Below are 27,086 nucleotides of genomic sequence, written 5' to 3' on the forward strand. Positions count from 1 at the left end.
TGGGATTACAGGTGTGTGCCACCACACCCAGCTAATTTTTTTTATTTTTGGGAGAGACGAGGTTTCACCGTGTTGGCCAGGCTGGTCTCAAACTCCTGACCTCAAGTGATCTGCCCGCCTCAGCCTCCCAAAGTGCTGAGATTATAGGCGTGAGCTACTACGTCCAGCCTGTTGGAAATTTTTATATCTCTCTGTGGCTGCAAGTTACTGTGTAGCATACTTTCATTTCAACCTGAAGGACTCCCTTTAGCATTTCTTATAGATTGGGTTTAATGATAATAAACTACCTCAGGTTTTGTTTATCTATGAATGTCTTAATTTTTCCTTCATTTTTAAAGGACGTTTTGCCAGATACAGAATGCCTGGTTGACAGTTTTTCTTCTTCCAGCATTTAAAATATATGATCCCACTGTCTTCCAGCCTCCAAGATTTCTGATGAGAAATTGGTGGATAATCCTGTTGAGAATCTCTCGTGTGTGATGAGTCTCTTCTCTCTTGCTGCTTTTCAGGATTCTGTTTTTGTCTTTCAACTATGTGATTATAATGTTTTTGGTGTGGGTCTCCTTAGAGTTCAGAGCTTTGGTTTGTAGATTCATATGTTTCATCACATTTGGGAAGGTTTTGGCTATTTTTTTTTTTCTTTAAATCTCTCTCCTCCTTTCTGTCTCTCTTCCTGGAATTCCCATAGTGCTAAATATTTTATTTCACTTTTTGTGCTCTTTTGCTGCAGAATTATTTTTTGGCTTCTTATAATAATTTTTCTGTTTTTGTTGATATCCTCATTTTGTTTGTGTATTGTTTTCCTGATTTATTTTAGTTCTTTGTGTTTCCCCTTAGCTCTTTGTTTTTAAGACAGTTGCTTTAAAGTATTTGTCTAATTAGTCTAATAAGTCTAGTCTTTGTCTAATAAGCCAAATCCTGTCTTGGCTTCCACAGGAACAATTTCTGTCAATTTCTTTTTTTTTTTTTTTTATTTTATTATTATACTTTAAGTTCTAGGGTACATGTGCATAACGTGCAGGTTTGTTACATATGTATACTTGTGCCATGTTGGTGTGCTGCACCCATCAACTCGTCAGCACCCATCAATTCGTCGTTTATATCAGGTATAACTCCCAATGCAATCCCTCCCCCCTCCCCCGCCATGATAGGCCCCGATGTGTGATGTTCCCCTTCCCGAGTACAAGTGATGTCATTGTTCAGTTCCCACCTATGAGTGAGAACATGCGGTGTTTGGTTTTCTGTTCTTGTGATAGTTTGCTAAGAATGATGGTTTCCAGTTGTATCCATGTCCCTACAAAGGACGCAAACTCATCATTTTTTATGGCTGCATAATATTCCATGGTGTATATGTGCCACATTTTCTTAATCCAGTCTGTCACAGATGGACATTTGGGTTGATTGCAAGTCTTTGCTATTGTGAATAGTGTCGCAATAAACATACGTGTGCATGTGTCTTTATAGCAGCATGATTTATAATCCTTTGGGTATTATACCCAGTAGTGGGATGGCTGGGTCATATGGTACATCTAGATCTAGATCCTTGAGGAATCGCCATACTGTTTTCTTATGTTCCATTGAGTGAGCCGTTGTTTTCTGTTTATTTGTGTACCTGTGATTTTTTTTTTTAATTGTATGTTTGATTATTATACCATAGCTCTGGAAGTCAGAGTCTCCTTTTCCCCTAGGGTTTGCTGGGGGTTTTTTGTTTTATTTGATTGTCAAAGACTCTACTAATCCTTTTTTTTTTTTTTTTTGAGACTTTTCGGGACTATTTTTGCCAAAACTGTTTCTTATTGTGTATGTTCACTGAGGTCTGTTCCTTTTGCTTATGTTCAGCTGTTTTGACAAGTTTCATTGAATTCCAAGAACTGAAATAGACGGACAAAAAAGGAAAGCAAAAATGAGAGAACAACCCTGTCCCCCATTCTTTGCAGACTTGTTGTATGCTGGGACAGTCCTTTACTGATTAGCCAGGCTTGCTGTGAGCCTAGGGATCAGTCTGTGGTGAAGGTTTAAGGTCTTCTCAGGACTCTTCTGAGCATGCATCTTGCCTGGTTATGTGGGTGGCCTTCAAAACTCCTTCATGTACATGGCTGCTTTTGAAAGTCCTAATTTCCCAAAGAATATCACCCAGCTTCTTCTCCAGTCTTTAAATGGTCTATTGTATGTTTCTATCCAGGATATTTTGCCTCAGGCATCCATTGATTTATATTCCTCTTGTAGCTTTTACAAGCAGTGGTCACCATTTTTACTGCCAGTGTTCAGAGATATGTGGGACAGAGACGAGTTAGTCCTTCATGTTAGAACAGATGTCCACAATTATTTGCAGATAAGGTCTGGTCTGCCTCCTCTAGTTTGATGAGGGGAACTAAGAACCAGGTTAGGTTATTCCCATATAAGACTAAGATTGTCACCACTCTGGGGAGGTGCTGGGTCAAGGACAAGTTAAATGCCACAAAACTTTCCCACCATTTTGAAAGTGACTTTTTCTTTATTGGGTGCTTGGGTGGGTTACTATAAAACCTTTAATCTTTTTTTAGAGCTCCTACAAAGTTGGCTCAGACAGCTTTGGGATTTTTTTATGTTTCTGTGGGAGAATGAGAGCTTAGAGCTTCCTAGTTTGTCCTTTTTCTGATGTCACTGTCTCCTTTGAAATTAACTGAAAACTATGGTGTTTGAAATTTTTTACAGATTAACCAGAAGGGCTCAGAGAAGCCACTTGAGCAGACATTTGCAACAATGGTGTCTTCTTTGGGAAGTGGAATGATGAGGTACCTCACTAGAAATCTGTTGCAGGTCTTTTCAGATCAGATGTGCACTTACATATGTGCATGATTACATAGAGCTCACTAGACATGTATTTCAGCTTGCATTTTTTTCAATAGTAGATCGGAGCATGATATTTTGTTGGCTTGAAATTTCTGTAGCATAATTTATGTTGCAGAATAACTTCTTTTCAGTCAAGTTTTAAGTTTAGTCTCTGATTCAAATTCCCTCATTGAGGCTTTGTGCCCCAGAGAGTTTCCATAGGTCATACTTTACCACTAGAATTGTCTTGAGGAATTTGGACTAGGCCTCTTTGCAGGGCATACCTGATTGCTGTACTTGAGCTTACTTCACTAAGCATTTGTTGTGTTTCTCTACTCCTTGCTGAGGGCCCCCAGAAGAACATGTGAGGATAGACATATGCATGTATTTTGTATTTTCATGTGTATATATATATATATATATATATCTGCTCATATCATATATATATTTTTTCCTCTGATAGGTGTGAGCATGAGAAGGGGTGTGTGTGTGCATGTAGTGTATGTATAGTGATAAACCCAGAGTGAAGGAGGTTCTAGTGTTCCCAAGAAATATGTATGCACTGATATAAAGGGGAAAATCAGCTTATGAAGGTATTATTAATAGAAGGAAAATGAATGATCTCTGGTCGGTTTCTGAATATCTTTTCTTTTGGTAGATACATTGCCTTTGACTTCCATAAGGAATGTAAAAATATGAGATGGGATCGACTAAGTATTTTATTGGATCAGGTAGCAGAAATGCAAGATGAATTAAGGTAAGCTATGTTATTTCCTTAAGGAGGCAGAGAGAACAGGTATATATATCAGTCATATTTTATTATGCATCATCCAGCAGACTTATAAATATAGTTCACTGGATTGTCATTGCTTATCTATACTTTTATTATTTTTAATATCTTTACTGGAAAGATGAGACTTGGTGACTTCGAAATATTTTTAAATTCTTAAAAATGACCCAAGGCCAGGTATCTTCATATATTTGTAAATTATCTACCACACATTTACAAATTTTTATATAATTGAACTTGGTTTACTAGTATCTTATATTGTTGTTTCCACTAGACATTCTATCACAAGTATTTTGTTGTTAACCTGTACAGTGTCTGTAATGATAGTGTTTAATGGCTTTTCTGTATTGTTTTGTCATAACGTAGTTCTGAAGAAGTGCTTTTCTTCACCCTGAGCACCTGGTTTATTTCCTTTCCTCTTTCTATCATGAAAGATCGTAGTGCCATGAATCTTTACACATATTTTACATCTGTTAAATGTCTTTATTTCTTTAAAAAATTCTTCAGAGTAGGATTAACAGATCGAAAGTCCGAATGTCTTTGCAGTACTATATTATCATATTGGTTCAGGTTTACCATACTCGGTGCGTGTCAGTCTTTACTGATTTTAAAGCCAGAAGAAGGGATCTGTAAACCATACTATCATTTTCTTCTGCCTGTGTGTGATAGTTGTAAACCTGGCAACCCAAATACACTTTTTAATTTGTTACACAATAATATAGTAAAACCTCTTTGATAGATATTTGCTTAGTTTTCAAAAATGTCTTTTTATATACATTAGGTAATCAACTACAGTTATTTAAATCTGCCTTTTTTGTGAGGTTTTGTCACGAACACAGAAGGGAAATTGACCTACTGTTGTTGGGCCATTAGAGAAGACATTGGCTGGGCCCGGCGTGTTGTTGGAGGAGGTAGTTCCTTGGGTTCACCCATTAACTGCTGCCATGCAAGAGTGTAAGAAAGAAGGAGGGTTGACTCCAGAGTTTGTGTTCGTTGCCGTTCACCATGGTCCACAGGGAGAGCAGAGCTTTCACTGGTGACTTTCAGATGATCTCTTGAGACTTTTTTCTAGGGGTTTTTGGGGTAGTGGAAAGAATCTGGGCCTTGGGGTCCAACACACCTTGATTTGAATTTAAGTTTTTCTCTTAGTAGTAATATGACCCAGGGCCACTTAGTTATCTTCAGACTTTGGTTTCTTCATTTGTAGAGATGATAACTTATTGTATAGTTTAAGCAATAATATTTATAACATATCTGGGATTTTATAAGTATTAATGGGGTACAAACACACATACACACCCTTGCACACATATGTATGTACACCAACTCTAAACGAACCTTACCAATTCTGCATGATCCATATGTAGATTTTTCATCCTAACACATTCTTCCAGGCTCTTGTTCCTGAGGTCATGATTTGTATTTAGCCCTTGATGAATCTGTTGCATTTTCTTCCTCCTCTTGGATTTTGGAAAATAATTTCAGTAGTTAATATTATCCAGTATTCATTGTATGCTGTGTTCCATACACTGTGCTAAGTACTTTATGTGCATTATGTGTTATCTCATTCAAACCTTAGAGAAGCCTAATGGTGGTGCTGCTGTTACCTCCATTTTGTGGATGAATAAGCTTACTGTTTAAAGTTCTACAATTCGTAAGTTGCATATGATGCTAAGGCTAGCAAACAGATTGTTTGCTTCCTGAATCCATATTCTTAACCAGCACACTGTGTGTTGTCAGATTTTTGAATTCATAGAATTATCAAGGAGCTTGTTAAAGAAAACATGGGAACTGGTAACTGTGGTTGGTTGCAGTACAGAAATTTGGGTGTTTAAGGGGAGAAAGGGAAACTGATTTTTCAAATAATACCCAATTATTCTTTATAAATCTTGTACTATTTGCATGTATCACCCATTTAAGATTTTTTTTTTTTTGGCCGGGGGCTGTGACTCGCCTGTAATCCCAGCACTTTGGGTACCCAAGGCAGATGGATCACCTGAGGTCAGGAGTTCAAGACCAGCCTGGCCAACATGGTGAAACCCCATCTGTACTAAAAATATAAAAATTAGCGGGGCATGGTGGTGGGTGCCTGTAATCACATCTACTCAGGAGGCCGAGGCAGGAGAATCACTTGAACCTGGAAGGCAGAGGTTGGAGTGAGCTGAGATCACGCCACTGTGTTCCAGTCTGGGCAACGGAGGGAGATTCCATCTCAAAAAAAAAAAAAAAAGAATTTTTGAAAGTGTTAAAAAAAATTTTTTTTTTTTAATTTAGATACAGAATATCACTCTGTCACCCAGGCTGGAGTGCAGTGGTGTGATCATAGTTCACTGCAGCCTTTAACCCTTGGGCTCAAGTGATCCTCCCACTTTAGCCTTCTGACTGTATAAAGGTATGCACCACTATGCCTGGCTAAGTTTTTGTTCTTTTAGCGGCAGGGACTCGTTATGTTGGCCAGGCTGGTCTTGAACTCCTAAGCTCAAGTAATCCTTCCACCTCAGCCTCCCAAGTAGCTGGGATTACAGGCATGCGCCACCATGCCCAGCTAAAAGTATTTTTAATGCAAAATATTCAATCCTTGCCTCAGAGATTCTGATTCAGTTGATCTCAAGGCCAGGAACCTTTTTTCACAAGCAACCCAGAGGATTCTAAAGATAGTATATGAATCATAGAACCCTGATATCCAGGGATATAGTTGGAATAATTATATTAGAGGAAACCATCATCTGGCTTTGGGAAACATGATCAATTTACACAACCACCTTTTTAATACTCTTAACTCTACCTTTTCACATCTTTGGGGTGAGATAATCTCTAATCTTCAGCCATTTTTTGGATGGGGGACTGTTTTGCCTCAGCCATTTAGACTTCTTTTTGGTCTAGGATAATCACATATGCCTGACCACACATTTCTATCTGACCTTTTGATTTACAGTTTTCAATAACGTCACTGAAATGAGACCCATGTTGTAAGAGTTAAGTCCTTAGTAAATCTGACCTACTTTGGTATGAGAGTGTTTATACAAATATGTTTTAGTTATTTTCTAGTGGACTCTGCTGGCCAGGTGGTGGCAAACCAGGAAGGCGTGTTCCGAAGCAATTGCATGGATTGTCTAGATAGAACCAATGTGATCCAGAGTTTGTTAGCTCGTCGTTCGCTTCAGGCCCAACTTCAGGTGCGAATGCTTTTTTTTTTTTTTTATTGAAAAACAACACAGCAGAAAATTAAACATCTTCTTTAAAACCCAGTAACATAAAATATTCATATTGCCCCCACCCTAACTCAACTCTTTTTATTTTTGTGTCTTGCCCATGGATGTCACATTTTCCATAACTATGGTCAGTCTATATATGCACAGTTTTCACTTTTGCCATTTTCCCTTAGCATTTATGTAATCACAGTTTCTGATGGTTGTATTGTTGTGCTGTAATTTACTAAGCCATTCAGATTGCTACATTTTTAGTTTATAGATAACACTGTAGAGAATGCGTCTGTATATGTTATTATTAACTTGAATTATTTCCTTCATGTTAATTCCTAGAAGTAGAATTACTGGGTTAAAGAGAATACATACATTATTTTCCAAGAGGGTCATTCCAGTTTACACTGACACCAACAATGAATAAGTAAATCCATTTCATTGAACTCTTTCCAGCATTTGATATTTTAATTTTTTTTGTTTTTCCTTGAGACAGGGTCTGGCTCTGTTGCCCAGGCTAGAGTGCAGTGGCGCAATCTCGGCTTGCTGCAACCTCTGCCTCCAGGGTTCAAACCATCCTACCAACTCAGCCTCCCACAAAGCTGGGGCTACAGGCATGTGTCACCACGCTTGGCTAATTTTTGTATTTTTTGTAGAGACAGAGTTTCACCATGTTGCCTAAGTTGGTCTCAAACCCCTGGGCTCAAGCCGTCTGCCTGCCTCAGCTCCCAAAGTCCTGGGATTATAGGCTTGAGCCACTGTGTCTAGCCTCTTTTTTTTCTATTTCATTAGTACAAAAGTAGCACCTCAAGATTGTTTCTATTTATCTCTCTCTTATTACTAGCAAGGAATATTGACTCCAAAGTAAAAAGTTTCTGACACAGCTTTGCTTTATCACTAGACTATGCTGATGAGAAAAATAGTTTTTTTCTTCTGTGTATATTTGGAATGAAAAAGACGTAGAGCCCCAATTTCTAAATCACATTGGCATTTGTTGTGAGGGGCAGACAAAATGCATACCACATGGTTTCCTGTTCAGGGAATTAGTAAGCATTCAACTTTAGTTCTGACAATTGTATGATACCGAGAAAGAAATTAATGGAGGTAAAATATCTCCTTCAGAATGAATAGTTCTTGAATCTTGAAGTCGCACCTGCCAGAGGAGTGCTGTCCCTGTTGGAATAGTCTGTAGTTTGTATTGTGCTATGTCCTTGTCCGTTGGAAGGTCTTCTGAGTGTAGTTTTTAATAGAAACAATATTAGGAATGGTTTGGTTCCATGGCTGATTAACCAAAACTTACTTGACTAGGTTCTGCAATCCATATTTTACAATTTTACATGCTATATATAGTATTATGAAACTTAACCAACCTTCAGAGAGTGGAGGCAGGAGCCTCTCCAGCAGCTTTGCCTGCTAGTGTAGGGGCTGTCTACTTGTGCCTCTCCACGTCCGCCAGTGAAGGCAGAGTTCTTACCCAGCTAAAGGTCACCAAGGTGGCTCCTGTGCTGTGTCTGAGGGTGGGAATAACTCCTGAGGTGGAGATGAGGTGTCATCTGAGGTAAGCAATGAAGATGGTGGTTCTGAGAGGTGATGGTCTGAGACAAGGTAGGGACCCCTCATCTGTGGTCCGTGGTCTCCAAAGGGAGTCCATAGAAGGGATTCAGGGGGCCCAGCAACCCTGGGATATTCTTTGTGAAGATCTGTGTGTGTGTGTGTGTGTGTGTGTGTCTGTGTGTGTCTGTGTATTTTTGGGGTGGTAGATTAGGTGGCATTCATCAGATTCTCAAAGGTCCCTGGGACAGAGGGTAAGGTTGGGGTGACTCAGGGGTGAAGAAGTTGAAGGATGATGCATATGAGGGGATCTCAAGGGGTAGAGGCAGTGGAAGATTGGGGGTGAGAGGGAGGAAGAAAGTAGCGGCTGGAATCCTACAGCCGCTTTCACTCTCCCTCCTGACACTCTCAATCCTACAGCCGCTCTCACTCTCCCTCCTGACACTCTGAATATGGTCCTGCTGCTGTCCCTCAAGGGAGTGCGGGGGCTGCAAGGCAAAGGTGCCCTCAGGAGAGGCTTTGCAGTCTGCCCTGGGCAGGAGAGGGCTGCTGCAAGCTGGGGCTCCCTGTAGACAACAGACACTTCTGGCCTGCATCCGGCAACCAGGAACCATGAGATACAATTTGGGGACTGCTTTTTCTTCCTAAATCATGTCTGCTAAAATCTATTACACATAAATCTGGGTGTGGTTTTTATTCCAGAGACTAGGAGTTTTGCATGTGGGACAAAAGCTTGAAGAACAAGATGAATTTGAGAAGATTTACAAAAATGGTAGGTCATTTCTTTAATATAGACAAAGTTGCTCAAATTTTGAAATAAATTAATATTCTGGATTTAGAACTTTGTCATCTTAATCATTATCAGCTGTTTTCACTTTTTTCTCCAGCCTGGGCTGACAACGCAAATGCCTGTGCCAAGCAATATGCGGGAACTGGTGCCTTGAAGACTGACTTTACCAGGCAAGCCGTGCTTTTAAAATAGCATTCCACATCAGTAGTTCACAGTCCTGGTGCTTTTAAAAATCACCTGGGCAGCTCTCAGACAACAGCAGCAACAGCAGCAAATCTCCAGCATCCGGGCTTCACTTGAGACCTGTGGAGTCAGGATTTCCGGGAGATGAGGCCCAGGTTCTGGTGTGTTCTTAGCCACCCTGGGAGATTCTGATGCTTGGGGAGGGGTGAGAGCCACTGCTCCACAGTGCTTCTCAGACCTTACTGTGTACCTGAAGCACCAGTCTTGAGATGTGCCTCTAAAAAGCACCCAGGTGATGCTGATGCTGCCTTCAAAGACCACACTGAGTAATGAGGAATTAGAACATTTTGAATGTATTATGCATGCGGTGGCTCTTTTTCTGCTGTGTGGATTCCCTGGGAACAGAATAAGATTTCTAGTCTCTTTGCTTTGCTGTGTCCTACCACTTAACCTGGGCTATGTATTTCTCTTCATATTTCTTGTCTTTGCAGCTGGAATTAGTGTGTTTCTTTGTGCCTCCTTTGGTAATATTTTAGAAAGAAAATAGGTATTTCTTGGACCTACAAGTGATTCTTTTGTGAAGTATCTATATCTTCAGCGATAGTTTTTTAAATCTGTCACTCATTTCTATACCTTATGCTTATTGGCCATAAAACAGTGTGAGAATTCAGTGTACAAACTTGTAACTTAAAATTTAACCTCTTTAACCAGAACTGGAAAGAGAACTCATTTGGGACTTATAATGGATGGCTGGAACTCAATGATACGATATTATAAGAACAACTTTTCCGATGGATTTAGACAAGTAAGTTTGTATTTGATGCTTTCCTGGCATTAGGCGGTTGTATCTTTGCATCGTTCATCACTAATGTTATCTCACACTGAGTTTGGTGAGTTACTAATTTCTTCCTTTCTGTTCTAGGATTCCATAGACTTATTTCTTGGAAACTATTCAGTGGATGAATTAGAATCTCATAGTCCTTTAAGTGTTCCAAGGGATTGGAAATTCCTGGCTGTAAGAAACCATTTTGTATTTTTCAAGTTTTTAAAAGCATTGTGTCTGAAGATATAGATGGTTTCAGTCTCCTTAATTTAAAACGTTATATGTTGTTTTCATTACATGAAATATAAATACTTAAGTTTTCCAAAGAGGTCAGGCTGAGGAGTACAGTAACTGTGGAGCATTTGTTTTCTTTTCCTCAGAGTGTCTCACACATCCTTTTCGTGTGATGTCACATAAGCAAAGGGAAAGTGGAAGGTTTCTCATTTCAGGAAAACTTCAGTTCTTTTACATTGAGGGAATTGCCAGAGACAAACTTGTTACATGGAAGGCAAAGTTTATTTTTGATGCTTCTCTCCTTTTTGACTTCTCTGTTCACCAGACTCTGCAAGAGCCTCTCTGGATTTTCTTTCCAGTGGGTCAAGTGCCCTGGAATGCAAGGGAGACCTAGTGTTCTAGGTCCTCCTCTGGGCATCCTCCTTCCATTTAGCACCCTTTGGCTTGGAGCAAAAGCATGCTTCTTCCGATCTTACCACTTTCCCCATCTAAAGTCTAGGGCAGTTGTGATTGAACCCATAAATAATAATGTTTTGTTGACGAAAGATACTGTGTGTATTAGTTGACAGATGAGTTTTTTTCTTTTCCCAAGCAATGCATGCACAACTGATTTTGCAGCCATTGATTAGCATTCTTAAATGATTAACTCTTTCTGTTGTCTTTTCCAGTTGCCTGTTATCATGGTTGTTGCCTTTTCAATGTGCATTATCTGTTTGCTGATGGCTGGTAAGTCAGCTGCACACATTCTTCCATTTGTTTCTTAGTTAGAATGTTGACCTTTCTTTTACAACATCTTAAGTTTTTGAGTTCACTGAACACTTGATGTTTCCGTATTAAATTTAATGGGTAAGGTGGAGTAGATGAAATTAGTCATTAGATATGACAGGAAGAAAAATAACATACCTAGTAGTTTGATGGGTTTTTTTAAACCTCAGATTTTAAAAACATGTTTTTCTTATTACTGTGAACCAGTAAGTGTCTGAGACAGGTCTCAGTCAGTTCAGAGGCTTAATTTGCCAAGGTTGAGAACCTGCCCAGGAAAAAGAGACACAAGCTCCGGTAGGATCAGTATCTTGTGCTTTTTCCAAAGAGGGTTTTGAGGACTTCAGTATTAAATGGTGAAACGGTGTACAGGAGGGGAAGGAGGAATGGAAACAAGGGGAGGGTAGGTGGTGAGATAAGTGGCCACATTCTTGTGAGGCTTTGATTAGCACTCACTGAATCCACATTACATGTGAAAGAAGGGGGTAGAGGAACAGTCAATTATGCATTCATCTCCCGCTCAGTAAATCTGCATTTTATGTAAGACAAAGTAAACGTAGAGTAGAGGGAGAAGTCAAATCTGCATTTGTTTTGGGGTGGGTGGAGGGATGATTTTCTAGTCTTTGTCCCTTACCTGTGAAAATAAACTGTTAATTTACAATGTCAGGGTGAGGGAGATTCGACTGGACTGTCTTTTAGGGTAAAGATTTTGGGGCCCACATGGAATTTGCTTGTGACAGTTTGTGAGGGTGGCCATCTGGGAGGATATGTGGCCCACTATCTTCGCAGTTGTCTACTTAGGAACAAAAGGAGGGTAGTTTTGTGAGACTCAGTTCCCAAGTTTAACTTTTCTCTTTGGCATAGTAAATTTGGAGTCCTGAGATTTTATTTTCCTTTCACATTACCAGAGTAATACATAGTAATTATAGAAAACACATGTAGGCAGAAAAGGAGAAAATATTATTTATCATCATACCTTTGAGAGAGAAGCTCACCACTCTTAACATTTTGATGTTTTAATATTTATAAGTGTTGATTTTTTTCAAAAGTGAGATACGTATTTTCATTATCTGCTTTTTTTCACTGAGCAGTATGTTTTCCCATGTTCTTAATTGCTAATGGCTGCAAAGTATTCCATTTATAGAATGTATAGTCTAACCAACTCAAATAAATGTTAATGGATTAAGATATTACTTATCATTAAATTTTAATAGGTTGAGAGTAAAATTGCCTAAGAACCTGAGTGGACAAGGTCTTTACTAGTTTTCTTTTTTCTCCTAATATTTTGCTATGTTACTGAGTTAATAAAGCATTTAAGATTAAAGTGAGAAGAATGTATTCTTTATTCTCCTTTGAGTAATATCCTGTATTTTGGAGGTTTAAGTCTGAGACTTGGTGTATTGTACCGTGGAGGTGCAATCCTAGTCACTCTGAAAGAAAAGGCACCTTCCAGCCTTCATCCTCATCCTGAATTCATTGAGCCAACCTCTTCTTGCCTATCTGAATTCCACCATCCTCAGGGCACCATTCATTTGCTCCCCTCTCACAGAGTGTCTCTCCCACATGGAAGTCTTCACCTTCTATCCGAATTTTCACAGCACTCCTGGTCCTCTCTCCCAGCACTTTCCTCTTTTAACCTCATTAATACATAGGGAGTTATTTTTCAGAGGTAGTATACCTCTTTGGTGTACCTGACATACCCAGTGTGTATTTGTTTTTGGATGGTAATGATTTGCATACTTGTTTGTCTTTTTCACTGGATCAGCAACTTTTTGAGAGTCTCTGTCTTACTCATTGCTTTATCTCCTTTGTCCAGGATATAGTAAACTCTCAGTAAATGTTTGCTGAATTAAGGACTCCTACTCCACCACCACCACTAATTCTGTCGCCTTTTTGATAGGGAGGCTCAGTTACCTGTTCATCTCGGTATTCCCCTCGGTGCTCAGCCCTGTAGACAGTTGTGATGTAGTTTTGACTAAATGCTGAAATGTTGAGTAGGGGGAAAGAGCCATCTTACTATTATTATAGTTAGCAAAATTTTTCTGTAAAGAGCAGGTAGTAAATATTTTTGTCCTTATGGATGGTGTGTGGTCTCTGCTGCACATTCTTTGTTTTTGAGTTTATAACCATTTAAAAATGTAAAAACCATTCTTACCTTACAATACAAAAACAGGTTGAGACACAGGCATTGCCTGGGATGTGACTGCGGGTTTTGGGGCAGGAAGGAAGAGGCAGCATGTGCAGGTTCCTCAACGGCCACCCCTGCTCTCATTTCCTCTCTAGATCCTGTGCCTTCTTTCCTGAAAACACTGCCCAGTGGATGCCATTTTTGGGGAGCCACTGTACTGTTAAATTAGTTAATTTTGTTGTTCTGACTATACCCACATTTACCTAAAGAACCTCTGGAGAGGCAGGAAAGTCAAGACCAAGGGCTCTGCTTGAATAAAACGGATGATTCCTTTAGGGTGTGTCCAGCAGAGTGGCCAATAAGGAACTGCCCTTCTTTTTTTGTCCAAGAAGAATTTTAAAACTCAGAGCCATGAAAATTAGCAGTTATGCAAATTCGAGTATATTTTGCATAAAAAGAGATTGGATGCTGTGGATGGTAATATCTCATGTCAGTTAATTGTTATAAGGAACTTTGTGACATTTGGGTGTGGTGATACCTGATTTCTAGCTCCTGCTGTGGTTTTCAAAGAGAATAGAAAACAAATGTAGCATGATCTCTGAGGGCTTGTTAGGAAAGAGTCTGGAGACTGGTTTCTTCCCTGGTGTGCTCTCTCACTGGCCGTTATTCCCTGTATGTGTTTCTCCGTCTGCAGATGAGGCCAGTACTGTTGCAGAGAGCGAAGCTATTCTCTAGGTTCAGCTATTCAAGGAGTAAAACAAAGTAAATCTTTGCCCATTGGCCTGCTGCTAACCTTTATGAACTTCAGACTTTGGAAAATGCACATCAGCAGAGTTGGGCTAAATATGTCATTCAAATATGTTATTGGCTGGGTGCTGTGGTGTGTGCCTATGGTCCCAGCTACTCAGGAGGCTGAAACGGGAGGATCAGTTGAGCCCAGGAGTTCTAGTCTGTAGTGTGCTATGCTGATCGGATGTCCGCACTAAGTTCAGCATCAATATGGTGACCTCTTTGAGCAGGAGATCACCAGGTTGCCTAAGGAATGGTGAACCAGTACAGGTCGGAAACAGCAGGACAAAACTTTTGTGCTGATCAGTAGTGGAATCGTGCTTGTGAATAGCCACTGCACTGTAGCCCGGGCAACACAGCAAGACCCCATCTCTAAAGCAAATGTTACTGACTTTTGTTTTATATATTTATGTATGTGTAACTTCAGAAAAGTTTTGGATAACTTATGTTTGATATTCATAACTTATGAATATTAAAATTTTTTGTGCAGGTATTTTGATAATAGCTCATATCTGTTACAGAACTATGAATTAAACAATAGTTTTTTGTATTATTAAAATATGCTAAAAGTGATTATTATTTGTATAATATATGAAATCGTTTAGTCCAGTGGTTCTCAAAGTGTAGCCTCTTGATCGGTAGCATCAGCATCACCTGGGAACTAGGAACTTGCTCGAATGCAGATTCTTGGGGCCCAACAGTTGATGCTTTATCAAGCCCTGCAGAAGATTCTGGGACTAGCTAGGGTTTGAGAACCATGGGTTTAAACCTTAAGAGGTTCTTATATTTTTGCTGTGAATGTGCTAGTAAACTTTAATGTTGCCAAAATGTGCTAAACAGCTGAAAACTGGGTCTGATATCAACAAATGACTTATTTAGCTTTTTGTTTCTTAATGTCAACAGGTGACACTTGGACAGAAACACTGGCCTATGTGCTCTTCTGGGGAGTTGCAAGCATTGGAACATTTTTTATCATTCTTTACAATGGCAAAGATTTTGTTGATGCTCCCAGACTGGTCCAGAAAGAAAAGATAGACTGAATTTGTATTTGTGGAAAGCGGCTTGGCTTGGAAGATTCCATTGTGCAGAACTGGAGTCTTTACTGACCCGCTTTCCACATCAGCCCAAGGTCTTTTTAATAATGCCTTTATCCAAAAGCACATCTTGTACTCCGTGCAGGATGATGACAGAATTGATCTGATGTTATTGCCTTGATGGTCTCTTTGCTATTGGGACAGTTAGATTGGTAATTTGAAGCTATTCTGTAATTAAAGTATAACCTGAATTCAGCTTGCAGAATGGAAGCTGAATCTGCTCATTGGATTCTATTGATTGTCAGTTTAATCAGCTGTTGCAGAATAAGTAATATATTTTAAAAACCTAGCTCCTTTCATTATTTAAAACGGTAAAATTATTTTTGTAGCTCAGTTTCATCATTGTCCTTGTAGAAGCAGTCACTGTTAGCAAGCATACTTTTCCACACATCTTTGGACTTTGCTTAAAAGTTCAGTGATAAGCTAACTGTGTTTATAAAATGTAAGTCTCTTACAGACATCAAGTAGTTTGATGAGACAGTCTGTGACTTCATGATAGGAAAGAGGAGGAGATGTGGTCGGGGGTTCTGTTAAAGTCTCTGGTGGGCTGCCTCATGACTTTAATCAGCTTGAGCTGCCAGTGCACCAGCAGTTTAGATGTGATGAGAGAATTCAGATATACTTTATCTTTTTAAAAAAGTGTAAATAAAATCAAAGAATGTAAAGTCTATCTCTTATGCTAGAGGTCCAAAGCCGCCTCTGTTTTAAAGATTGCCCCAGTGTGGAAGATGCCCATGACTGGTCAGCTGCTTCCTCCTGTACATTTTGGTTTCTTTGAGGGTCAGTCATTGAGACATGCAGGCCTCTGAGAGGGTCTCGTTCTAGATTTCATATTGCACTTGGGGGGCACCAGCTGCTCTTCCACGCATGGTACTCTTGATGCTTTTCCTTCTGTCAAGGATTTTGTTGGCTGTCAATAAATGTGTCTAAAACTTAGTGCTTCCAGGTAGTTACAGTTCTCCAAATCAAGGACCAACTTAAACATTAATTTATGTGCAAAAACAAACCTGAAAAATATGCTTCGGAAACTGTGCATAGTTCTAATTGTAAGTCAGATTGTATATTCAAATTGTAATTAAGAGATTTAAATATTAGAACAGTATGTAAGGTAGTATAATTACCACTATTTTAAAACAATTCAATTAAACACTGCTATAATATTTCAGTGTTGTGCTTGAAAATATGTACAGTTTTTTCCAATATTAATACCTTATGTTGTCCTTAAATATTTCTAAAAGCGCCTTTATTTCAGCATTACCTTTTTTTCATCATTATCTTTTGTAAAACATTGATACAAGTTGTTACTTTTAGAAACTCTAAAGGAAATAATAGCTGGAAAACCCTTTGTAGCTTAAAATCAGTCATTAAACTCACAATAGGGTAAGTAAATATAGCCACCTGTTAATATGTAAATAAGCATAATGTGTTCCAAAGATGGAATATTGAAACTTAGTTCATGTCTGCTGTAAAATATTATTTAAATGCTGCTGGGCATTTCACTTAAAGAACTTAATGTCAACAACTACAACAAAGACCAAATCTGAGCTGTTAATGTGGCTGCTTTTAGGGAATGGACTAATATCAGTGTGTTAGATCTTAAGGTATCAGTATTTCAGAATCCTGCGGTGATTTTATTTCTAAATTCATGTACTGTATGTCCATAAGTGAAAATAAAATGTCATATTCTTTTCTAACTACTGTTGGTATCATTCATGTACTTTGAAAGTGATGTTTTTCTTTTTAATCTTAGAATATTAAAAATCATGCAGAGTGATACGGTTTGGCTCCGTGTCCCCACCCACCCAAATCTCATCTCAAATTGTACCTGGTGGGAAGTAGTTGGATCATGGGGGATAGTTTCCCCCATGCCATTCTCATCAGTTCTCACGAGGTCTGACGGTTTAAAAGTGTTTGGCATTTACCGCCTCGCTCGCTCGCTCTCCTGCCACCATGTAAGACATGCTTTGCTTCCCCTTCACCTTCTGCCATGATGGTAAGTTTTATGAGGCCTCCCCAGCCATGCAGAACTGTGAGTCAAACCTCTTTTCTTTATATGTTACCCAGTCTCAGGTAGTTCTTTACAGCAGTGTGAAAACAAACTAATACACAAAGCAATGCATGATCATCATAGAAAAATTAGAGTAAGCAAGAAAATCAGTAGCTTCTGCAATCTTGCTTTTCCAGTTAGGATCACTTAAGAAATTTTGTATCTCCTTATAGTTATTTTTTTTAGTTACAGAGAAACCCAGGGAAATACTTAGTAAAGTGTAATGTCTATAAAAAGGTGTCCTCCACCTTCAAATTGTAATTTGTTTTTCAAAATGCTATGAATCCCAGCTGATGTGGGAAAATATTGCTTATTAGAAAATGACACCTCCACAGGAAGGTGTCAGCATGAGGGAAATAGTGATGTGAACACATTGGTACCTAGTGATGGCAGCAGTGGGCTGTCTGGAGTGGCTGCTGCCATTGTGCCGGCCTTGGCAGGGAGATGTGAGTGGTGATGTCAGGAGCGGCTGCAGGGGCAGCAGTAGTGATGGTGAGACCCCTGTGCCCTGTGTCCCTGCGGCAGCCGACTGCGGCGCCCCAACCCCTGTATGGCTGAGTGGGTCCTGCCTCCAGGCCTGGAGCCACCACTGCTCTGGACCCTGATCCACGTTACCACCACTGTTGCTTGCTGTTGGCGGGATGGCGTGGGGAGGAGGTGGACAGTCCCCGGAGCCTGCCGCAGGGATCCCCCCGGAACCTGTCTGCCTAGGGACTGCCGCAGTGGGGCCAGGCTGAGTTGCCTGCCGATGGGGGAGCAGTGTAATTGTGCATGGAGGAGCAGGCAGAGAGGGGTCACAGGCGGAGCTAGGCCTGGGGTGGTGCCACGTTTGCACATGAGGCACGGGGACCAGGCCTGGGGCACGGAGCTGGGGCTGTCCTTCGGGGGCCTGGAGTGGGAAGTGGGAGCGGTGCTCACTTTGGGGACCCAGCCAGTGGCATGGCCACTGCACCCTCCCCTGCTGACTGGTGCTGGATTCCTGCGCCTTGGGAGGAGGCTCTGCGCAGGGCTTCCCAGGGCCGGATCCCCAGCGTCTGCCCCACAGCGGGGTGACCTCCGAGCCTGATGCTCCCTAGGACCAGGCTCAGGGCCTGCAGGCTGCTCCTGGAAGCACCCCTGCTGGGCAGGGCTGTGAGCCAGGCAAGGGGGAGCACCAGGCCACCTCTGAGCACTGGGACCACGGGAACAACTTGTGGTGACGTCACTCCTGCTTCAGATGCCCGCATGGGCCCAGCAAGGAACCGGAACCCCCACCCCAGTCTGCAAGGAGGCGTGGCCAGAGCTGCCTGCACGTTCATGGAGCAGGTGAGAGACTCGCCTTCCCAGGCACAGGACCTGGGGGTGTCTGCACTCTGCATCTTCAGGAGCCAGATCTCAGAGTGGGGTTGGGGCTGAAGCCGGGCATTGTCACAGCTCAGCAGGGTGTGTGCACACTTGGGGCAACACTGAAACGCCAGCCCCTGCCACGTCGACCCCTCTGGACTTTGGGCACCAACAAGCACTGGTGGAGGGGAGGGGAAACCGAAGGGGAGGTTAAGGGTGTCTTGGTGCTGACCTGCAGGTGCCCCTTGGTGCAAGCAGTCTGGGCACCATGGATGGCTGCAGGAGGCAGACAGGCTCCTGGGCAGAAGGGGGCGGGTCCCTGGTGAGGCCCCACCTTCAGGCCAAGGACAGCCTGGAGGCTGGGGACTGGGCTGCCAGTTCCATGGACCTGACTGGAATGGGCACCTGTGCCTTTTCTGGCCCCACCTATGGCTGCCCATGGGACAATTGGCATGCAATTTCTCCCTTCTGAGGCCCATAAAGGCCCTGGGCTCAGCCAAAACAGAGCAGAGACAATGGGACAACCAGCTGCAGAGAAGAGCTACCCTCTCTGCTGATAGCTGAACACTTGTTGGGATGACCTGCCTGGAGAGTGGAGCTGCCCTCTCTGCTAGGAGCTGAACACTCGTCGGAACACCCTGGCTGCAGAAAGGAGCTACTCCCTGCAGGTCTCCTCTGAGCTGTTCTATCACTTGATAAAGCTCCTTTGTCTTGCTCATCCACACTTGTGCACATACTTCATTCTTCCTGGCCACAGGACAAGAACTCAGGACCCGCCAAATGGTGAGGCTAAAAGAGCTATAACACGGCTCAGCGCGGTGGCTCACGCCTGTAATCCCAGCACTTTGGGAGGCCGAGGCGGGCAGATCACAAGGTCAGGAGATCTAGACCATCCTGACTAACATGGTGAAACCCCATCTCTACGAAAAATACAAAAAATTAGCCGGGCATGGTGGTGGTCGCCTGCAGTCCCAGCTACTCGGGAGGCTGAGGCAGGAGAATGGCGTGAACCCGGGAGGCGGAGCTTGCAGTGAGCAGAGACCATGGCACTGCACTCCAGCCCGGGCAACAGAGCGAGACTCCGTCGCATTAAAAAAAAAAAAAAGCTGTAACACAAACAGGGCTAAGATGCCCCTTGCTCACCACATTGCACGCAAAGAGAAGGAGAGAAGATCTGCAGCCCTTAGAGGAATCCAGACCTGGGAGTTCAGTGAGTCAGGGCCGTGACTACCTCTTTGGGGCCCTGCAGTTCCTAGCATCTCCAGACTTCTGGACACCACTGTCTTGGGCACTGGCAGCCATGGAAGCTGTTTGCAGTGCATGCCTGGTCCAGCTGCAGCCTTGCAGAGAGCCCGCACCCATGCCAGCACTTGGAGCTGCCCGCTCCTCTGCAGCAGCTGGTGTGTCTAACTGGCAGTGGTTGGACCCCACACTTACACACCCCTTGCTGCTCCATACCTGACTTGCCTTTGGCAGGCATGGGATCCAGGCCGGTAGTGTGAGCCGAGCTCAGCCAGGCAGGCTGAGTGGGTGGAATGAGCCCAGCAGGCTTGAACAAAACTCGGGCAAAGGCACCACTGACCACAGAGGTTTCCAGCCAGAAAACCAACACCCCAAAGATCCTGTAACATTAGGAGGACCCTCATTCATGTGGGAAGTGAGATGAAATTCCTTGGAAATGGCTTGCCCGTATGCCCATGTGCTCGCTCTCGTTCTCTCTCTCTCCAGCTGAAATTTGGAGCACTTTTGGAGTAATGTGGGTTCTCTGTATTAACAGTTGTTTTCTGACAGTGGATCAGAAAATATATATATTTATATATGTATATATATCTTGAGGATAAATTTTATATATATATATATATCAGGATAAATTAAATATTTAAAATATTATCTTCCCATAATTCATTTTTCCAGTTTCCTAGTGAAATAATTTCAAAATTTGGTCATTAATTTGAGAATTAATGAGGTGTCCTTGTGCTCCCAACCAGGGACTGCAAGGGATGTGAGATACGTTCCAGCTCTGAATGACCTCAGTGCATCTATCACTGCATAACAAATTACTCCAAAACTTACTGGCTTAAAGCAACCCATATTTATTCGTATTTATCATCTCACAGTTCCTGTAGGTCAGGAATTTGGGCATGATTTAGCTCTGTGCCCCATTTCAGGGTCTCCCACAGGCACCAGTCAAGGTTCAGCTGGAGCAGGATCCACTTTAAAGATCACTCTCGTTGTTGGCAGGTATATTAGTTCGTTTTCATGCTGCTGATAAAGACATACACAAGACTGAGGAATTTACGAAAGAAAGAAGTTTAATTGCACTTACAGTTCCAAGTGGCTGGGGAAGCCTCACAATCATGGCGGAAGGCAAGGAAGAGCAAGTCACATCTTACGTGGATGGTGGCAGGCAAAAAAAAGAGAATGAGGAAGACTCAAAAATGGAAACCTCAGATAAAACCATCAGATCTCGAGAGACTTATTCACTACCACTAGAACAGTATGTGGGACACCACTCCTGTGAGTAAATTCTCTCCCACTGGGTCCCACCCACAACAGGGAATTCGAGATGAGATTTGGGTGAGGACACAGCCAAGTCATACCAGCAAGATTCAGTTCCTTGTGGGCTGCTGGACTGCTCCACTTGCTGGCTGTTAGCTGAAAACCTCAATTCCTTGCCACGTGGGCCTGTTCAACACGGCAACTTGGTTCATCAAGTCAGCAAGAGAGAGTCTGCTAGCAAGGAGGAAGTCACAGTGTCTTTTTTCTTCTTTCTTTCTTTCTTTCTTTTTTTTTTTTTTTTTGAGACGAAGTCTCGCTCTGTTGCCCAGGCTGGAGTACAATGACATGATCTCGGCTCACTGCAACCTCCTCCTCCCAGCTTCAAGCGATTCTCCTGCCTCAGCCTCCTGAGTAGCTGGGATTATAGGCGCCTGCCACCGTGCCTGGCTAATTTTTGTATTTTTAGGAGAGACGGGGTTTCACCATGTTGGCCAGGCTGGTCTTGAACTCCTGACCTCAGGTGATTCACCCACCTCGGCCTCCCAAAGTGCTGGGATTACAGGCGTGGGCCACCACACCTGGCCAACAGTGTCTTTTATAACTTAATCTGGAAATTGTTATCCCATTACTTTTACTGTATTCTAGGCACTAGAAGTCACTAGGTCCAGCTCATTCAAGAGGAGGGGAATAACACGAGCGCATGAATACCAGGTGGCAATCTTTGGGGGCCATCTTAGAAGTCTGCTGACCATAGTCAGTAAGGAGAGAATACAAAGGTGAAGTGCAGAGCTATTGCTGGAGGTAGTCAGGTGGCTTCCTGGAGGAGGTGGGGCTTATGCTAGGACCTAGGTGTTCTGGTTATGTAATGCTGTGTAGCAAATTAGCCCCAGAAAGAAAGAGCAGGAGGGAAGAAAGGAGGAGGGAGACGAGGGACATAGACACAGCAGGCATACCATGAACGCCCTATCCAGGGCAGCTACTTGAGTTTCCCAGAGCCAGGGCACAACTCTGCTATTATCCTTAACTCCTGGCTATGTTTCCTTCTTTGGAAGAAGTGTTGGGAAAGGCACCTAGCTTGTAAGAATTCAATATTCCACCTCAATCTAAAGCTTTACTGTTTTCCTCTGTATGCTTTTGGGCATCTGGAGCATGGTTGGGGAGAAAAGAACTTGCACCTTGGAAACCCATGCTCTCCTTCCCACTGCCATCCCTACATCTTCCCAGAGATGACCACTAGCCTTGCATTTCTTCCTAGTTTAGCACATAGTATGTATCACTAGATACGTAATATCTATATAATGTATATGTAATATCTGTATTGTTTAGTTTTGCTTGTTTTTGAAGTGTCTAGAAATGGCATCATTCCATATGCATGATACAGCTGGCCTTTGAATTCGGCATTGTTCTAAGATTCATCTACACTGATGGTTATAGCTTGAGTCCAACCTATTGTTGTCTGCCTTGTTTATTTGTTTGTTTGTTTATTTGTTTGAGACAGGATCTCTCTCTGTCACCCAGGCTAGAGTGCAGTGGTGCAATAGCTCACTGTAACTTCTGCCTCCCGGATTCAAGCAATTCTCCTGCCTCAGCCTCCCAAGTAGCTGGGATTATAGGCATGCGACACCATGCCCAGCTAATTTTTGTATTTAAGTGATTCACCTGCCTCAGCCTCCCAAAGTGCTGGGATTACAGGCGTTAGCCACTCTGCCTGGCCAACTGTTGTTTACTTTGAATGACTCTATTACAATATATATATTCATTTGGATCTATTTATGATGGTCATAAATCATTTTTTGTCTAGTCTAACATTGATGAATATTCTGGTTGTTTTTGGTTGTTTGTTTTTATACTAAGTACTGCTGTAAGCATTGCATATGTCTCCAGCTCACACCGGAAATTATTTCTCTATGCTCCATGCCCAGTGGTAGAATTATAAGCCTGAAATATATAAGGTAACATGAAATTCTCTTCTAAATTGCTTGTGCCATTCATATTGCTCCCAGTTCCACATTATCATCAATGCTTGGCACTGTCAGACTTCCTAACTTTCTAATCCAGTAGGTATAAAAATCGTATCTCAATTTTGGCATTTCTCAGATCACTAATGAGATTGAGCATCTTTTCATAGTTTTGACATTCTTTATATTTTAGAAAATAATTATTTGTTAGTTATATATACTATAAATATCTTCTCTGTCTTTAACTTGTCTTTTCATTTTCTTATGACTTTTGATGAACGAAGTGCAAAAATGGTGTTGAATTGACCAGTGTTTTCCTAGCTCATTTTGTGCTTATGTAAGACAATATGATGTCATCTGACAGAGTCCAGCGTTCTTTTTCCTCTAGAGTTATCCAGTTGCCGAGAATGTTGTTGAATCTTGTCCCTCCTGGTCTGCAGTGCCACCCTATCGTCTCTCAAGTCCGCTCTACTTGTGGGTGTTGGGGCTTTCTATTCTCATCTATTTGCCGGTATGTTTTCACTGCTGAGAACGCATCTTGCAGGATGGTTCTGTCGCTGCCGTGAGCTCTGGGTTCCTCAGTCTGTTAGGCAGAGAGCTTGATGTCATGCATTTTCCTGACCTGCAGTACAGTTCTGGAGTAATGTGGGTTCTCTGTGTTAACACTTGTTTTCTGACAGTGGATCTGTGGTGAGAACTGTTTGCAAACCCTGGATTACACAGAGTTATCTAACCTGCAGTACTTGTCAGAGGTTTGAAAAGTGACTCTCCTGGAGGAGGTATCTACCGTGCAGTAGCACCCAAACTTTGTAGCCTGTGGAATCTTTTGTTCCTAGAGCATCTCATAGGACCAGCCTTCATGGGATTCATTTTGTGAAAGGCCAGCATGGAGGTGACTACTCTGGGCTTGAAGCTGAAAAACATGGGCTATAGTCTATTTGGACCTCACTTGAGTATTGAATCTGATGGCACCTTGATGATAAATTTTAAAATTCTTATCCAGGTGGCAGTTCCCTAAGATCCATGCACACACACATGCACATCTGCACTCACCTGCTGAGAGATCCGGGTGAGTCTACGAGTGGGGAGTCTTCCTTGATGTCCAGCTCTCATACTTTCCTGCCTCTGGCCTTGTTCCTCCGGGCTGGACATCCATGTAGAGGCTGCATGATGTGATCTCACTGGGGGGACCAATTAGTAAGGAGCTGTGACATGTTTAAGTGAATTCCCTGGTCCCAGGTGAAGGAGTTAGATGGTCTGTTTGTTCCTAACACTTGCCTTGATAGATTATTCTGAGCATGAATTTGCTTTTTGTTTTTGTTCAGCCAAAAGTCCAGGTGTTCATCTTTCTCCACTCACCATTTTCAGTGATGCATGCCTATTGCCCCTTTTTCTAGTTGTACAAACCTAAAGTATCATTCACTAAAATACTGTGTTAACATTTTATGTCCTAAATCAAGCTCCTATTAGAGTTGGGTTCAAATATAGACTGACATTAGGAAAAGTAGAAAGTATAAGCGGTAAGTCATGTTTAGCAGAATTTAGGATGTTCTCTCTGAGCTTCTGCGACCACACTCTCCTGGGTTTTGTTTTTGTTTTTTGTTTTGAGACAGGGTCTTGCTCTGTCACCCAGGCTGGAGCGCAGTGGTACAACCTCTGCTTCCCAGGCTCAAGTGACTCTCTCACCTCAGCCTCCCGAATAGCTGGGACTCCAGGCATGCATCACCAGGCTTGGCTAATTTTTGTATTTTTTGTAGAGACAAGGTTTTGCCATGTTGCCCAGGCTGGTCTCGAATTCCTGGGCTCAAGCAATCCGCTGGCCTGGGCCTCCCAGTGTTGGGATGACAGGCGTGAGCCACCACACCTGGCTGCTCCATTCCCTGTTGATCCCTCCTCTCTACTTTACAATGCTGTGAGTCAGGAATTCAGCCATAGCTTGGCTGGGTGATTCTTCTGTTCCAGATGGCACTGATGGAGGTCACTCAGTGGCATTCATTTAACAGATGGGCTGGTCTGTCTGGCCCAAGCTAGTCTGGTGCCCAGGTGTGGCTGGAAGGTGGACTGAGCTGGTCCTGTGAGCTGGAGTACAGCAGCGTCAGGGTGGTGGGCCTTCATTCATGGCAACTTGGGGCTCCCCAAGTGAATGTTCCGGCAAACCAGGTTGAAGCTGCATGGCCACATGATCTAGCCTTGAATGTCAAATGGTGTCCCTTCTATCATATTCTTTTGGTTGAAGCAGTCACAAGCCCACCTAAATACACAGACCCTATCCCTCCATGGGAGAGGTGGAAAAGCACATGTGGCCATGTCTGAAAACACGTTGGAGTTCCTGTAGGCCTTGGTCGCAGGCCCTCTTCATGTATACTCACCCTGGATGACCTCATTTAGACCTGTGACTTTAAATAACATCTCTCCACTGTGACTCCCAAATTTATATCTCTAACCCAGACATAACCCAATCTCCAGATTCTTATGTTCAACAGGTTAGTGGATATTTCCACCTGATTCACAGACATCTCAAACCTCACATGGTCAAACCACTCCTGAGTTTTACTCTGTAGGCCAGCTCTGTTCCCCACTTTCCTCATCTCCGGAAATGGCACCAGTATCCACCCAGCAGGTGAAGCTCTTTAGCCCCCTTTCCCTTAGCTGGGCATCCAACCCAGCAGCAAGACTTGGCAACTTTCCCTCCAAAGTATAGCTCAAGCTTGCCTATTTTTCTCCATATCCATTCCCACGTCCATGCTGCCGTCATCTTCCATGGGTTTACTACAGTAGCTTCTGGAGTGATTTTCCAGCTTCCCCTTATGCCCCGCTCCCATCCATCCTCCGTGGCAACAGTGATCTTTCAAATATAAATCAGATCTTGCCAGACCCCACAGTGAACCTTCAGTGGCATTCTGTTTCTCTTCAAGGAAAATGAAGCTCCTTGCTGTGGCCTGCAAGGCCTTACGTGATCTGACCCCTGCTCACTCCTCCAAGCTCACTTCCCATCACTCACTTTCCCATTCCAACCACAGGCCTCCTCTCTGCTCTTTCCCTCTTCAGGGCCTTTGCACCTGCTGTCACCTCTCCTGGATAGACCTTCTAGGAATTTTAATGACTCATTCATTCTTCAAATTTCAGTTCACAAAGCTCCTCAACCGCTTAAAGTACTGTCCTGTTAACACCACCACATCGGGCCATTTATTTGCTTCTTAGACATGATCACAGTCTATAATCATATCATCTATTTGTTATGTATCATTGTCTCTCTCCTTTTCCAGAATGTAAGTGCCATAAAGGCCAGCGACTGTGTCTATCCTGTTCACCATTGCCCCGGCGCATACCAAGGGACTGGTTTGTAATATACTAGTTGGGTGATCTCAAAAAAGCCTGATCCACCCACTCTGCAGGAGGGTGAATAATAGAAAAGTGATCCACATGTAAGAGACTGGTCAGGAAATTCAGGTTAAGAATTTCCTATTTCTAGATGCACTTTTTGCCTTGCAAAGGGATGTGTAAATCTGTTATTTTTTTCTTCCCCTGACTGATATAGGGCAGAAAATTGGCTTATTTCATTCTTTACCCCAGCTTTTCTACCTATAAAGTGGCATAAGTTAATTTTTCCATGCAAAGTAACTCATACAAAAATCAAATACAACAGTTTACACACTCCTCCCCCTCAGGCGAGGCTCTGAGGTCACATTCAAACCTAATGTGGTTCTGTACGGCCCTGGCCAAAAAGAGACGCTGAGATGGGCAAGACTGCCCGGGATACTCTCAAAAGGAGTGGCAAGATTCTACAGCAATTCCAAGGGGCTCACATTCTGTTTTAAATCTGGCCAATTAGAAAATTTTTTCTAACTTTTCTTGTGGACTGTCTCATCTTCCCATGATAGACTTCATCCGTTGCATTGGTGCGGTCTCACGGGTTACATGAGGAGGTTATGCGGAAAAGCGTGGTGGAAAAAAAATTTGGATGGATTTTCCTCCTCTTATTTTCCACTTTTTCAAAATTAGCTTGTGTTTCTACATGAGGAAAATCTTGTGTTGAGAGAGGTCTTAAACTGTATCCAGTAAGTGACAAAAGCAAACCCAAAACCAAAAAACTGTAGATACACT

General features: G+C 42.4%; 1 protein-coding gene across 3 annotated transcripts in view; it reads left to right on the plus strand.

Moving 5' to 3' along the window:
* The window catches only part of SACM1L (SAC1 suppressor of actin mutations 1-like (yeast)), a 63,193-nt gene extending 46,344 nt beyond the window's left edge, over nt 1-16,849 (plus strand). For all 3 annotated transcript variants that reach the window (XM_011952657.1, XM_011952656.1, XM_011952658.1), the window contains 9 exons: nt 2,695-2,774; nt 3,470-3,568; nt 6,639-6,777; nt 9,055-9,124; nt 9,240-9,312; nt 10,037-10,130; nt 10,248-10,340; nt 11,051-11,108; nt 14,965-16,849. In XM_011952657.1, the coding sequence (XP_011808047.1) occupies nt 2,695-2,774; nt 3,470-3,568; nt 6,639-6,777; nt 9,055-9,124; nt 9,240-9,312; nt 10,037-10,130; nt 10,248-10,340; nt 11,051-11,108; nt 14,965-15,101 (843 nt within the window). In that variant the 3' untranslated portion in view covers nt 15,102-16,849. The remainder of the gene's footprint in view (nt 1-2,694; nt 2,775-3,469; nt 3,569-6,638; nt 6,778-9,054; nt 9,125-9,239; nt 9,313-10,036; nt 10,131-10,247; nt 10,341-11,050; nt 11,109-14,964) is intronic.
* The last annotated feature ends 10,237 nt before the right edge of the window (nt 16,850-27,086 follow it).

Source organism: Colobus angolensis, unplaced genomic scaffold, assembly GCF_000951035.1.
Source record: "Colobus angolensis palliatus isolate OR3802 unplaced genomic scaffold, Cang.pa_1.0 Scaffold344, whole genome shotgun sequence".
NCBI classification, from domain to species: domain Eukaryota; kingdom Metazoa; phylum Chordata; class Mammalia; order Primates; family Cercopithecidae; genus Colobus; species Colobus angolensis.